Raw genomic sequence first — 16,630 nt, 5'->3', positions numbered from 1 at the left:
CCCTTTTACCCTTTCTTATCACCCACCCCTTCTTCCCTGTGTCTGTGAATTTCCATTTTACATCTTACGTATAAATAAAATTATATGGTTCTTAGCTTTCCTTGACAGACTTATTTTGCTTAGCGTAATATTCTTAAGGAAAATACATATTGTCACAAATGGCAGTGTGACATTATCTTTTCATATGGCTGAGTAGTATTCCATGGCATAAATGTACCACATCTTCTTTATCCAATTCTTTATTGAAGAACAGTTGGGTTGTTTCCATGTCTTGTTCACCATGAATAATGCTGCAATAAAAATAGGGGTGCATATATCTTGGAAATAATTATTTTCAAGTTTTCAGGTCAATAGCTAAAAGAGGACTTGCTGGGTCATATGGTTACGTTGTTATTTGTTTTTTGAGGAACCTCCATACTGTTTTCCATAGTGGCTCTATCAGTTTACATTTCTACTATTTTTCCAGGAGAAAATATATACAGTGTTAATACCTCTCTCATTCTCTCTCTCAAATCTCATTTCTTCTCCTTCCCCTCCCTCTCTTTCTTTTTTGCCTTCTCCCTCTTTTTTTGCTCTCTCTCTTTTGAATGTAAGGTGAAGTTAGTTTCTTAGAAAAAAGATTAGGGAAACAGATGCTTTTTTCCTCCAGTTTGATGAGTCTTTTAAAACCAGATTTATCAGACAATTCCTTTTAGATGCTTTTTGAAGGTTGCTTAATCACACTTTACTGTGAGTGAATAAATAGATGGATGGATATCCCATCAACATGTCAAGTTATCTAAGAACTAAGATAAATATCTTTTCAATCTAAACTAAATTTAAATTTTAAAATATCCCAAATCTATATACCCCCAAAACTCGAAAACATCGGTATGTAAAGACACACGCACCCCCATGTTCATTGCAGCATTATTCACAGTGGCCAAGACATGGAAATAACTAAAATTTCCTACAATAGAGGATTAGATAAAGAAGATGTGGTATATATATATACAATGGAATACTACTCAGCCACAAGAAATGAAGACATAGTGTCATTTATGACAACAGGGATGTAACTTAATAACATTTTACTGAGTGAAATAAGTAAATCAGAAAAAGCTAAGAACTGTATGATTCCATACATAAGTGGAACACAAAATTGAGAATCATGGACATAGATAAGAGTGCAGTGGTTACCAGGAGGAGGGGGGTGAGGATGGGTGTAGGGGGAGGAGCATAAAGAGAGACAAATATAAGGTGACAGAGGATGATTTGACTTTGGGTGATGGGTATACAACATAATCAACTGTCCAAATGGTGTGGAGATATTTGTTCTAAATCTATGTACTCTAGTTGACCAGTGTCACTCTGTTAACTTTAATTGCCTAAATAAAAGAAAAATATCCCAAATCAACAGATGACATTTTTTTTAAATACTAGCTTGAGAATATGCTTCAACATAAAAATGAAGATCATGATATAAGATCCTGTGTTACTTTATAAAAGACATTTGTCATATGTTAAACCATAAAAGCATTGTTAATATATTATTAAAATTGAATTATGAGAGGATAGAAGATTCTGAATACATAGACTTGTTTACTTATAAATTGAAAATATATATTTCCAGGAAAATATTCCAAATTTAAAAAACCCAGTCTTTCCTTTGTCAACATTTAAAGTGAATAGACAATGAGAGTTTCAAAAGCATAAACTAGATATCTATCAACACAAAAGATTTATTTCTAGAAATAAATGGGTTTTTAAATTAATTTTAAAGAGAGGGAAGAGAGAGAGGAGGAGCGAAAGAGAGAGAAAGAATGTGGGGAGGAGCAGGAAACACCAACTCCCATATATGCCTTGACCAGGCAAGCCAGAGGTTTCAAACTATTTCTAGAAATAAATTTTATTCAAAAATTTTAAAATACAATCTGCTTCTTTTCATTTCAGCATTTAAAGTAGTTTCTATCTTCTGGTTAATTAAACACAACATGTTGCTTATGCTAAAATCTTAGTAAATGAATCTTAAACAGCAACTGTTGCCTGCACTGTTGTTATTTCTTCTCTTCTTCTTCTTCTTTTTGAATTATCCAGAATACCACATGGCTGTCCTGCAAACTTATTTTCCAGATCACTGACTGCAATGTGATTTTGTGTTTGTGTGACTCTGTGTTTTGTTTTCAAAGACATCAGCTTGAAACAGTTTCAGATCTCTAGCATTTTCTTTTCTTTTTTCTTTTTTTAGATATATATAGAGAGGGACAGACAGGGACAGACAGACAGAAAGAGAGAGAAATGAGAAGCATCTATTCTTTGTTGCGGCACCTTAGTTGTTCATTGATTGCTTTCTCATATATGCTTTGACCAGGGCTGAGCCAGTGACCCCATGCTCAAGCCAGCAATCTTGGGCTTCAAGCTAACAACCTTTGGGCTCAAGCCAGCAACCATATGGTCATGTCTATGATCCCATGCTCAAGCTGGTGAGACTGCACTCAAGCCAGAAATTCAGCATATTGAATCTCAGCATCCCAGGCCAATACTTTATCTATTGCACCACTGCCTGGTTAGGCTAGCAACAATTTCTTAAGGAGTATGTTATAAATGAGCTATTAACCACATTTCTGCCAGATCATTTGTCAGATGATTGGTTGGGAGATGTCAAATGTTAGGACAAGCACAGTTCACTTTTATGAAACTACTTAGAAGACTGTTTAAGAGTTCTGTGGATCATATCAGATGCTTTAGAATCATCAAGAAACTTCTGTTCTTTATTATTGGCATATCAGAGTCTCCATAGGATATTTTGTAAGTTCTTTTTCTAAAATATGGCCCCCCAATTTTCTCAGGAAACTCCATGTGCTTGGAATATTTGTTTAAACACAATTCAAAACAGTAGGAAGTAGAAGTCTGCTGTGGTTAAGTGTAAAGTTAACTTTATTTAATGCAAAAAGGTAAAAATTAATGAAGAAACTAGAAAATTTAAAGTTCCACTGAGGAACATCCAATGCTTTTAATAATTCACTTGAAATAAAGGAGGGAAACCACCCCTTTAATATTTTAAAGCTTTGAAAGCCTGATGAACCATGCTATATCCTGTAGTTTCTACCAAACCAAAATTTGTGCAAGGATTGCACTCATTAACATGAAATGGAAACAGACCTTCAGCTCTTGCAATAGCTTCTTGCAATGTTTCACTATTACACTTCCATTTGCTGATGAAATATTGCTTTATTAACAGTTACTTCATATTTCTTATTGTTGTGAATGTAAATGTAAAGTGTTGATTTAAAATTCCATATGTTAAATGCCCATCTCTCCAAATGACAAAAAAGACTTTTTCTTTTAATGTGTCCAAAATATATTCATTTTTCAACAAGGTAGATTCTTGAAGCAAGTTGGTTGTTATTATGTTTTAATTGTTTATTTTTCTGTTTATATGTCCCAAACTAAATAAGAAAGAAAATTAGTCATTAGAATATATAGAATGAAGAATACTAGGTGTATAGATAAGTTGGGTGTTTTTCTGAGTCATTACAATAGAGGTTATTATATTATCAAAATATTAGTAATTCACTTAATTCAACTGCTTTTAAAATTTTTACATCTCATTATTTTAGGAGAAAATTTGTATTACAGTGAAAAATCTATGCATTATTCAGAGCAGACCTTGTCAAGTTACCAGATTCTAATTCTATGAGGACTTTAACTTTCAATGTATTTGAGCTATCTGACATGTTATAAGTGTTACTTGAGCTATCTGACATGTTGATATGTGACACTAAGGCAAAATATAGGGGGGAGACAAAAGTAAGTTTACAGTTATTTATATGGAAAGAATATAATAATTAATAAATAATAATACATGAATAAACTGTTCCCTGTACTCATAACTGTAAACCTACTTTTGCCCCACTCTGTATCTTGTCTATTGATAAGTAAATGAATTTTATTGATTAAAGATTCAATTGAACTCTTCCTTCTCTGGAAAAAGCCAGTTTTGCCCTGTTTGCATATTAATCTCAATATTCTAAATCTATAACTGTATTTGTTATTTGGATTGTCTTTTTCTCCGGTTGTAACATCTTACTCTGTCCTTCATTAGTGAATTGTGTTTGTTTTATATGTATATGACAGTCACCCTTCTCATTTTTCTTTCAGACTAAAGAGTTACCATATTTCCACAAGATTTATGTCTTATTTATATTTTGACAATGAAATACACATATATTTCTTAGGTTGTATATAGTTTAATTTCTAAAATTAAAATCTCCCTCTTGTTCTACTGCTCCAACACAAGCAAATGTGCATATAATTAGTATTTTGACATAAATTGTCTCAAACATCACTCAAGATTAAAATCAGTTTTATACTGTGAAATTTAAAAAATATGTGCATGTATTCTGATCTCCGTTTGCCTAAGATTTCTGTTGATTGCAGATGCCTGGTAAATAGTCTTAGTGAATTATCCAAAAGTTGACAGGTTTTTTTAGAAAATTCTATGTAAGAAAGATACATATAAATATGACAATATTCTCTATTTGTTGTGATGGGTCTAATATTACAAGGACTGTATATCCAAAGGTAATTGCATTGTATTGATATGTTCTATACCTAAAAGCTTTGAATGCGATGTGTAACATGATTTAGCTTTAAAACACATTCTAAATGGTGACATTGGAAAATAAAGGATTGACATTAAAAAATATGTATAAACAAAGTTGTTTATAAATAAATAAATATAGATAAGCTTACAGCTGGTTGTGAAGCTAGTGATGTGATCACATAGTTTTTCTGTTCCTAAGGAGGCTAATGAAATAGAAACATACTGGGAGTATCTTGCCTTGCACATTTGACTAAAATCTGCCACTTAGCAACACATAGTCTTCAGAAAGTGACTTAAAATTGACGAATCTCATTTTCATCATCAATAGGTGACATTAGTAGTAATGTTTTAACACACTGTGAAAACCAAAGGAGCAATGTCTGATAAAGGGCTTTGTCATTATAAAATGTAAGGTAGAGAGAGTTGTGATACTTCAGGAGTAATTCTAGCTAACACTTCTGTCTCTGAGGTCAAGCACATTTCTTATATTGAAGACACTGGAAAAGTTATGTTAACCTTGGTATGATTGTGGTATGAGAGTTCTTAGAAAGAAAACTAAAAAGTGTTCCTTTTTTGTTCCTCTCCCAGAAGACTGGATGTTATTTATTTGATTCATGAGTCTATTTTTTCTCTTTCCACTAGAGATGTGAATTCCTAAATATTTTCAAGAAGTTCAGAATGATTAGAAAAAAGTACATGTGAATGTGAAGGCATATACATCTTGGGAAGTTCAGGGGAGGTACATTAACTGGTGTTTGGATCAAATTTGACTCTCTGGAATAAATTATTTTTGCAAATTTTTCTTTTAAAATTCTTAAATTTCTGCCAGACAAGGTAAAGCAAGTAACTATTTTCCAAATACCGTGATGTTGTTTTAAGGTATCCATGTTCTGATCTACCATGTTCAGAGAAAATGGTTCTGTTTCACATGCTAGTGTGCAGGTTCCAAGACTTGATGTTTCTGCTTCAATGTAATTGCATGCAAGATGAAAGTTACAAAGGGAGAGGTCCTGACTGGCTAGCTCAGCGGTAGAGTGTCAGCCCAGCATGTGGAAGTCCCGGGTTCGATTCCTGGTCAGGGCACACAGGAAAAGTGCCTATCTGCTTCACCACTCCTCCCCCTCTCCTTCCTCTCTGTCTCTCTCTTCCCCTCCCACAGCCAAGGCTCCACTGGAGCAAAGTTGGCCCAGGCGCTGAGGATGGCTCCATGGTCTCTGCCTCAGGTGCTGGAATGGCTCCAGTTGCAATGGAGCAATGCCCTGGATGGGCAAAGCATCGCCCCCCTAGTGGGCATGCTGGGTGGATCCCAGTTGGGTGCATGTGGGAGTCTGTCTCTCTGCCTCCTTGCTTCTCACTTCAGAAAAAGACAAAAGTTAAAAATGGAGAAATAATGAGCTGATGGAAAAATCAGATGATTGTGTATTTTTTTTAATTTTTATTTTAGAGAAGGGGGCTGGGCAGACAGGAACTGACAGACAGAAAGGGAGAGAGATGAGAAGCATGAACTTGTAGTTGCAGCACCTTAGTTGTTCATTGGTTGCTTTCTGATACATGGCTTGACCAGGGGGCTCCAGCTGAGCCAATGAGCCCTTGCTCAAGCCAGTGACCCTTTGCTAGAGCCAACGGCCTTGGCATGGACCTTTGGGCTCAAACCAGTGACCATCTGTTCAAATTTATGATCCCATGCTCAAGTCAGAGATCCTGCACTCATGCTGGTGAGACTGTTCAAGCTGGCAACCTCAGGGTTTTGAACCTGGGTCCTCAATGTCCCAGGCTGATGCTTCAGGTACTGTGCCACTACCCAGTCAGGCTGTATTTTCATTTTTATGGAGTGAGGAATGGTTTGGTAGATATGATTTCCCAGAATAGCAAGGACACCGATATTTCAGAATAGCTTATCTCATCAAGCATGGATCTTTTTCATGGCTTGTTGTTTCGTTTATATTCCATATTGTTCCTTTTTGTTTGCTTGACCATCATAGACAGACAGATTTGGAGAAAAGGGCTTAAGTCAGTCATTTCAGGTGGCTCTCATTTGCATATGATAGCAGTAAGAAACTAAGAGCTCTCAGATAAATCACATTTTACTCAGAAAGCAAAGTTTTTAACAAAAACTTGTAACTGAAATCTGAATTTTGAGGTGGGAATATGTGCTCCCTGTTTTATTTATTTATTTATTTATTATTTTTTTATTTTTTGTATTTTTCCGAAGCCAGAAACGGGGAGGCAGTCAGACAGACTCCCGCATGTGCCGGACCAGGATCCACCCGGCATGCCCACCAGGAGGCGATGCTCCGCCCATCCGGGGCGTCGCTCTGTCATGACCAGAGCCACTCTAGCGCCTGAGGCAGAGGGCACAGAGCCATCCTCAGCGCCCGGGCCATCTTTTCTCCAATGGAGCCTCAGCTGCGGGAGGGGAAGAGAGAGACAGAGAGGAAGGATAGGGGGAGGGTGGAGAAGCAGATGGGCACCCCTCCTGTGTGCCCTGGCCGGGAATTGAACCCGGGACTCCTGCACACCAGGCCGATGCTCTACCACTGAGCCAACCGGCCAGGGCCTGCTCCCTGTTTTATATCCAGCTGTCTTAGAAAATTATGCTATCAGTCTGAATCCTACAGACATTTGAGTTTTCAGATGCTTAGCCCATAAAACCAACAGAATTTAATCATCAGTCTATGTTGCTATCTGCTGCTTTTTTAGCAGATAAAATTTCCAAACAATTAACAATAAAATCTTTCCAGAAAACTTCTTGAGGCTAGATGATATTTGGCTTGTCAAACTTTTTGGAAATCAACAACAGAAAAGCTATAATGTAGAACCTTTTGATACTGTAGCATCCCATATTAACACCCTCTATTGCTTTGAAGTACCTTAAAAATGTGAGTGTGGTACAGTAGATAAAACAAAATGAAGAAGGGACTAGTAGAAATATGTTTAAACTATGACTTTTTCCATTTTTCATTTAAACTAATAGAGTTTTAAAAATAAGTCAAATACATATTTTAATTGATAAACTGATTTTATATTCACCTATTGGAAACAGTACAACATATTTTACATCAGATTATGAAATATGGATGCTTTACTAAAAGACAGGAAGAGTTTTTCCCAGTCTTTAAAGTAAATACATATTCAAAGGATCTTAAGGCATACCATTTATTCATATTCATATCTATTGAAATACTGTACATCCACATACTTCAATAAATAGTTAAAAACCTGACCTCTTTTTAAATCATTTCTGAATTTCAAAAAACAATTTTTATTGAAAAGATTAAATAGGTAACTTTTGGCTGTGTCACAAAGCTAAGCACAATGGACAAATTAACAATTATTCAATAAATTTGATCAATATAGGTGATTGGCTGTGATAAATTTCTCAGTCTTCTGAGTTCACACAATGGGGTATATATATATATTTTTCTTTTTCCTGAATTATCTGGGTAATTTCCTCAGTTCTCCAGTCTACTTTCTAGATATAGTTTAAATGTTATGATGAAGCATTAATTTTTCAGTTAAGTTTTAAACTCCCCAAAAGTAGCTTTAAGTTTGACATTTTCTCTCTCAAATCTTTTAGAGTCCCCTCAAATACAAAATACTGTAATTTGGGCCGTACTTTTACTATATCATTGCTGCATAATGGGAACTTCATGGTGTAACGGGACTTATGTTTTGAATGAGATCATTGTAAAACATAATTATATCACTTGCAGTTAAACCAAGAATGCAAATGAATTACGTCAACTACCTTAATATTCTGGTTCTTCCTCCTTTTTCTATTCTTTTTTTTTCCTTTCCCCCTTCCTTTCTTCCTCCTTCCCTTCCTCTCATCCGTCGTCTCTCCCTCCCTCCCTCCCTCCCTCCTTTCCTTCTTGTTTTCCACTGTCTTTACCTCCTTCCTATTTCTGTATTTTCCTTTTCTTTCTATTCTCCTTTCTCAACTGCTTTTAATTTTTCTTTATTCTTTCTTTGAAAAACAATTCAGGGGCAACAAAAGGAATCCCACAAATGCAATTTGGGGAAATATAATGCTGAAATGAATAGCTTGAACAAAATTATTATACATCAAAAGATAAATCAATTTTGTAAAACTGCTATTCTGAAATTACAACTACCTTGTACAGTCAGGACTGATAAAATGAAGTAATAGACGTTTCATATGTCCATAAATGTAAAATCATCTACTTGAACATTATATGCAATACATTCACACAAAAAAGCAAATACTGTAGCCTTATTTGAACAATATTGAACTCATAAATACTCATGATTTCACTCTGTCCAGGGGCCTAAGGACTAGGAATGCTGCTGTGATACAGAAAAACATAGTGAATACCTCCTCTATTTAAAAATGTCACTCAAGGACGTCTCTTCTAACATAAAGGCAAATACATATAGTTACTGAGCTATGACTGTACTTCTGTCACATTCTATGGTAATAACACCAGACTCCACAAATTCGGAATCATGACAACACTTTGAACTAATTATTTGGTTCATCCATAATTTATATCTTGATTTATCTCACATTTACCCTACAAACCTTACAAAGAGGAGGTATTTTTTTTTAACTCTAGGAAAGCGGTCACTGTATAATATGCATTCTTGATCTGTTTCTTTCTCCTAAACAATGGTACCGATGGTTAACACTTTTGTGGTAGCACCACTATTTCTAGTAAGTAGATTATTATGGAGTGTGCCACTTTAAAGCTGCAATACAAAATAATATTTTATAATTTACTCAGAAATTCCACAAAGAATATTTTTAAAAAGCAAGTCAGTAATAATCAAAATTAAGATGCCATATGTATTTTTAAAAAAACCTATTTTTGATACATCAGTCAAAACAATGGAATAAATTATTACAGTGAGTAAATTTAATAGCATCATGCCATATTATTGCCATTTTGTGAAACCATTGTATATTTATGCCTCCTCATTTAGGATTCATTTTTCTAATTAAAATAGATTTATGATGTATTTCGGGACTAAATTTTACTTGCAAAAATCACAATTTTCAAGTTATCTCTTTTCAGGAAAAATATTAAATATGTGTAATTTCTGTGAAATTTCTTCTATCTAACTTTATTAGTAAGTTTTTTGCTGTTTTCATTATTTGCAAAAGGGGGCTACCTGTAAAAATCTCTCTAGGTGTAGTGAAATTGGTAACTGTCAAACTTATAGAATGACTCTCAAGGGTGTGATATTTCTTTAGTAAAGAATAAAACTACCAAACTATTCCTGTAATGTAATACTTCTTAAAGTAACAGCTTTCTCCTTCAAAAATGTAATTTTTATTCTTTATAAAGAAAATAATTTAATATTCACGATAATATAATAGTTAAGATAACTTAAGCTATTCTCATTGCCGGTCTTGTCTGCATTTGATTGTACCTTATGTACACCATGTAAGAAGAAAAAAACATGGCGATTTATTTTTTGTGGCCTTACTTGTTTAAGCTGACATGGCTATAGAGGAAGATATTATTAAAAAGTTATTTATTTCAGGGATTGATATGCTGCATACCAGCATGAAATATTTGTTATATTTTGAAGAAAAAAAACAACCAGTTTTTACATAACATGCATTTCAAACTACCAATCAACTGAGTGATGTTTTCAGATGGAAAATATGCAAAATGCTCCTGTCTATGGAAGCACTTTATCATACCAACTTACCTGCCACAGGACCAAATTAATTTTGAGTCCTGACCGACTCAGGTACTATCAGGTGGTTGGACTTTGAGTCCTTTATGAAAAACTGTCTTAAAATTTTGGGCATGGAATAGTGAAAGGAAATGATTCTGGATTGCCAGGTAATCTCGTGGCTGCACTGTGTGGTCGTTTTCAAGGGAAGTCTTTTTCCAAGTGCATCTAACATTGGACTAGAACTAAAGACCCTGCCTGGTAAATTCTGTTAGTTAAATTGTTTTTCACAAATAAAATTGGGTTCTTGTGGGGCAAAACTCTCAAACTCCAGGTGGTCATGAAAAGCTGTTTATAGTCCTAGAGCTACTTTGCTCTTTGAAGACAGGATAGAGTGTAACTCGATCGTTGTAGTTTATTTTTTCTTTCAATTGTAGGATTTGGCAAAAAACGTTTTTCTTAGTTGGTGACGAAGAGAAAAACATTATTTCATGAAGGCACACCCATGCTGAACTTACAGGAAGAGAAGCGGAGCCATTCAGCCAGTTATATTGCAAGGCTCATTCCTGAAACCTGAATATCATGCGAGCAGAAAAATCTAGATATGTGTTTATTCTGAAGAAATGATCTGAAGGCAATATTATTTGCTTTTTTTATCAAAAGAGAAAAAAATGCATCTTTGTAAATATGGATGGGTTCTTATTGAAATTGGGAAATGATGCTTGTATTGCAGCCTTAAAGAATCACATATTCACTGCAATATTTGTTTTTGTAAACTACAGCCTGCCACCTAGCAGACCATGACTGAATGCTTTTGAAAAGTTGTAGATTACAAACATGAAATCACAATTAATATCCTCTAAAAGTAATTTCAGAGCCTTCACATCTTAAAAAAAGGACAATGTGTACTGCTTCACAGGTAATGTAGCTAATCAAAAAAAAAAAAAAAAGGAATGGAATTAAAGTATTTACATAATAAGCAATTCTACAGAAGGCGATCATCCCCACGTAAGCACTGCTGATTATATCCCACGCTGCTTTTAACAAACTGTACCAGATTGGATCCAGCCATCAGCACTTTCAGAGAATTCTTAAAAGCATTTAATGGGTCTTTAAATTTATTGTAGAATGGCATTCTTCAGGTAGAATATGCTTGTGAAAGAGGACAGTGTCAACACAAGGTACCAGCAGGAGAAAAGAATGTCGGCGCTCCCGGTAATTCCATACTGGGCTGTACTTGGAGCTGGAAAGAAACAGAAAAGACTAAGTCAAAATCTAATTTGTGTCATTTAGGATCTTAATGATAATCAACAGACAGCTGGATGTATTGGGGAGGGCACTAGCATTGGAGTCAGATAGACTTGGGTTCACTTCTGGTTTGCTGTATGACAAGGGGTGACCTATCCGACAAATCTTCCTGAGCTTCATTTTTCTTAAGGGAAAAATAGATAATATAATCCTCTTGGCGTGGCTGCAGGGAGAACTGGACATGAAGCACATATGACACATTGCCCTGGGCTGAACACATGCTAAACACTTACCTAATATATCACAGCTAACATTATTCCTCTTATATATGTTGTAAATATTTGTATGAGTGAACAATATTCATTCATGTATTTTTAAAAATTATTTTTATTGAGATAAAATTGCTGTATAACATTATGTAACTTTAAGGTGCAGAATGATTTCATACATTTATATGTTGCAATGTTATTGCCACCACTGTGTTAGCTAACACCTTTATTATATCATATAATTATTATTTCTTTCTTGTGTTGGGAATAATTAAGACCTACTCTCTTTCACAACTTTGAAGGTTATAATAAAGTATTGGTGACTATAATCACTGTGCAATGTATTAAATCTCTAGGACTTATTTACTTGCTCTAAGTTTGTACCTTTATAAAATAACACTCAATTTCCCAATCCCAGCCTCTGGTAAACACCATTCTATTCTCTATTTTTACATGTTCAGCTTTTTAAAATTCAACAAACAGGTAATATTATACATATATACATGCATATATTTGTGAGTGTTTTTTATTGACCAAATGCTGGAAAAACAAACAAGAGATTCCCTCTTCCAACAATATTATTTTGGAGATAAGGAAAGATATTAAAAAAATATAATACAATTTTAGAAATATCAAAGTTGCATATGCATACTCCAATGACACAGAAAACTGTGTATTTAAATCTGCCTGGGCAAGGAAGGGGTAATTTAATGGAAAGTTTTACCAAGGAGAATCACCATTTGGGTAGAGAAAACAATATATCATATCTAAAGTCATAAGGAAAGGAGAGAGCACAGCATACATTCTAGGATCTAAAAGTGGATTGGTCTTGATGGACTGCAAAGCTTGAGACCTAAAGTAGAGAGAATTGAAAATGGGACTTGTAGGGCTAGGGGCCACCGTCATCACAGCCATTCACATGCAGGTTCTTATTGGATTCGGGCAGACAGTAGTAAAGAAACAGTGGAGCCAAAAAATGGTGGGCCATTTCTTTATTAAACTCTCGCACCAGCCGACGAGCAAACAGGCAGGGAAACACTTCCCTTTCACTCATTCAGAGCTCCCAAACCCTTGACACAGTCTCAGGTTCTACAACCAGGAGAATTTTCTCCAGTTTTTCCTAGAATCAAAGGCCTCACCAGTCTCAGTGGAGCTTGCAAACTCTCTCAATACTGGTTCCCCATCTGCACACCTTCTCCTCTATGCACAAACTGGCTTCTTCTTCAGCACTTTGCATTCCCTCTGCTCTCCTTGCAAACATGGCTTCTTTCTGCCTCTTCTCTTTCTGCTCTCTCTTTTCAAAACTTTCTGGCTCCAAAACCTCTCCTCCAGCAAACATTAGCAAAACAATGGCCCTTTCCAAGCAGGAAGGTAATTTGCAATTTCACAGACCACATACACCTGGTGCTGCCCAGTGCCCAAAGCAAACTATAAGCAAGCAAACATGAAAATCATATTTTACAAACTTATTTGACCAACAATAATCAAGATCATTCTATCTACCTAGATCATTCTATCTACCTAGAGTCCTATTGGTCAAATAAGTTTGTAAAATATGATTTTCATGTTTGCTTGCTTATAGTTTGCTTTGGGCACTGGGCAGCACCAGGTGTATGTGGTCTGTGAAATTGCAAATTACCTTCCTGCTTGGAAAGGGCCATTGTTTTGCTAATGTTTGGAGAGGTTTTACAGCCAGAAAGTTTTGAAAGAGAGCAGAAGGAGAAGAGAGATTCTGACCCCACCACTGAGAGGTGCAGTAGGGTTTCTTTTTTCTTCCCTGATCCCTTACCTTCCACTGCCCTTCCCTACTTGCCCTTGCTTTCTTGTGGCTTGCCTGTCTTGGTGAGACACCAATAAACAGAATGGCCCAGCATCCTCCTGCTCCGCTGTTTCTTTACCATCTGCCAGAATTCAATGAGAACCTGCATGTGAATGGCCATGATTTAGGCGGTCCCTGGCCCTACATTTAAATAATAAACAATTTTAGAAAGAGTTTAACTCTTTATGATGAAGGAGATTTTGAAGTATTTGGAGTTGTTGAATTGTATGATTACATTTATTTACACATTAGAAGGATCACAATTTTATACATGAGTAGTTCATGTGATACTTGGCTAACAGATGTGTTGAATTTTCACTAAGAGATTTCACCTAGAGTCTCACCAAGCTTAGACTATTGTGAGTGTCTACTGAATGAATTCCACTTTATTTCATAAGAGGATATAGTTGCCTCTTTGAATGTGAATTATATTGTGTAAAAGAAATTGAATGTTGCAGACATGCCTAGCCTTGCCTGAGACTGATTCTCACTTACCATAATAATTATAACAATAACTATAAAAAAATCTCACCAACATACTTTTAACTACTTTTTCTTAATGTAACCTAGATTTCAAGTACTGTTTTCTAATACAAAATGAATAACGTAATAAAAAATACATTATTTCATCCCCAAAATTCATAACTCAAATCCAGGAGCAGTTTTAGTCACTGAATTTGAATTACCAGCAGGTAGTTTTTAATGGAACTTTCATCAATGACTATATTTTCCATGTTACAAAACACACACACACACACACACACACACACACACACACACACAAACTGTTTTGTTTATACCTCTAAGAAATTAGGAGGGATGACAGATGCATTGGTCCCTGACTAGTGGGAAGATTCTGTAACAGTACAACTGTTGGTTTCAGGTGAGAGTCAAGGGCTGCGACTATACCACTCTTCAGTTAACACAGAGCAAACACAGAACAAAATCAACTGTTTAGTGCTTTATTTGCATGACAGATAAGTTCTGGCGAATAAAAAGGTAAATGGTGATGGAGGAAGACTTGAGTGGGGGGTGAACATATAACACAGTATACAGAGATGTGTCATAGAATTGGGTACCTGAAACCTATATAATTATGTTAACTAGTGTCACCCCAATAATTCAATTAAAAGAAAGGAATGACAAGATTAAGAAAAAGAAAAATCTGTTTCATTCAACAGATAACTTTTCAGGTTTTAATATGTATGAAATCTAATATAAAACCACAAAACTCAAGTTATATTCTCTTGTTTAAGATTGAGGAAGCTGTTGTATTTTTAAAATTATAAATAGATATTTAACTGGTCTGTTGCCTTCTCGATGACAGCTATTTCAGAGTTATTTTGCTGTTGTTTTTTTAAGAATCTTGAGTGCAATAAAACCAATGTAATAGTAAAAGACTAATAATAAACAAAGCATATAAAATAATTTCTAAATAAGATATAAATTGTAAAAATCAAGCACACAAAGCAAAAATAAAATTTTATTATCTTGACTAATAGTACATTAAGTGGGTATAAAGGACCTTTAAAACTCCGTACCCATATTTTAATATGCATTTTTGGGCAATCTTTTCTAAATCTCCTTTTCTTCAAGCTGAGCAGAATACCCTAGTGTGTCATTAGGCCACCATAAATATTCATTTTTATACAACTGTAATAATGCATTGCAAATGTTCCTGTACATATCTATTTTACCAGATTATAAAATCTCCTAGTTCATGTTTTATTTATCTTGGTGTCTCCAGGCACAAAGTACAGCAATGCCTGGTACATAATAGATGCTTAAGAAGTCTGTTGAAGGAACAATTCAATTAAATAAATAAATAGGTCAGAATTAAGAAGGTATTTCTCTCTTATAAAAAATTCTTCTGAAGCAAACCACTTGCCTATAGGCTAGAGAATCTTCAATATACCTCTTCCATTCATTTGGCAAATATGTACTTAACTAGGAACCACACACTGTACTAAGTACTGAGAATACAATAGCTAATATAATAAATACAGTCTTTTTGTTACTTAATTCCATATATGGCCATATATATTCCTTTCTGTCATATGCCTTCACTGCTGTCTTTTCTCTCAATGTGCCTTTATTTTGTACTTAGTCTCCTATTATCTTAAGACATGACAAAAGTATATCAATAATATATTTAGAAATTAAATACTGCTTTGTAATTAACAGGGTATATATATTTGTCCATTGATGTTTTAAATTGATATACTTTTTAGTTTTGTGAATGTAATAAATCTATTAGTCCTAAAATACAGGAGGAACCTGTTACTACATTGTTAGTATGTAACTACTATAAAAAATGGACTGTAGAGTAGCTATTGACAATCAGGAAGCCATAAAACAGACAGTAAAGATAGTCAAGAGAATGCAAGGTCAACTACTCATGCCAAGTCATATATCATAATTCTGATTCCTTAAGTATAATATATATTGAATGTCTTTTATGTGCTGGGGATTGAACACAGGTAAAGATGAATAAAACTTAATCTCCTCTCTCAGGAAAATTTCATTCTAGTTGGATATATAATTAAGAAGGCAATTATAGACCATTAGGATAAAAACAGTGAACAAACATGAGTGGGTTCTCCAAAGAGTCCTGGTAGGTAAGCAGTCTGGGCAGCAGATATAAATATAATTAGTTTTTACAAAATGTAATGATATACACATGCTAGTATATATATAATCTCACTTTTTAAAATGATGGCCTTGTAGTATCTTATTATATAACCTTAGTTCTGTTGACTGATATTTATTTTATTTTGTTTTATTTTTTGTGTGACTTGTTAACTCCCTGATTCAGAGCACAAGACTAATTAATGGTACTAAATGTAAGAGTCTCAGTACTATTTGGACTAATTAGATTTGCTTTGCGTATTAAATCCCAATCAGCTATATAAGAAATTATATAAAATCTTTAAAATTATAAAAAATAACTGTTTGTTATTAGTAATTAGCTATTAGAAATTAACTTCCAAAACTCAGTTCAAGTATCCTCTCCTCTAAAAGAGAAAACACTTTATAATTCCACTTGCCAAATTAATTGGCATC

At 34.6% G+C, this 16,630-nt stretch overlaps 1 protein-coding gene across 1 annotated transcript in view; it reads right to left on the bottom strand.

The window, feature by feature from the left end:
* Positions 1 to 8,455: 8,455 nt before the first annotated feature.
* Positions 8,456 to 16,630, bottom strand: part of NEGR1 (neuronal growth regulator 1) — a 998,883-nt gene continuing 990,708 nt past the window's right edge. The window contains exon 7 of the mRNA XM_066268887.1: positions 8,456 to 11,474. Within this exon, the coding sequence (XP_066124984.1) occupies positions 11,350 to 11,474 (125 nt within the window). The 3' untranslated portion in view covers positions 8,456 to 11,349. The remainder of the gene's footprint in view (positions 11,475 to 16,630) is intronic.

This window comes from Saccopteryx bilineata, chromosome 3 (genome assembly GCF_036850765.1).
Source record: "Saccopteryx bilineata isolate mSacBil1 chromosome 3, mSacBil1_pri_phased_curated, whole genome shotgun sequence".
Taxonomy (NCBI): domain Eukaryota; kingdom Metazoa; phylum Chordata; class Mammalia; order Chiroptera; family Emballonuridae; genus Saccopteryx; species Saccopteryx bilineata.
This window is presented reverse-complemented; position numbering and strand designations above follow the sequence as displayed.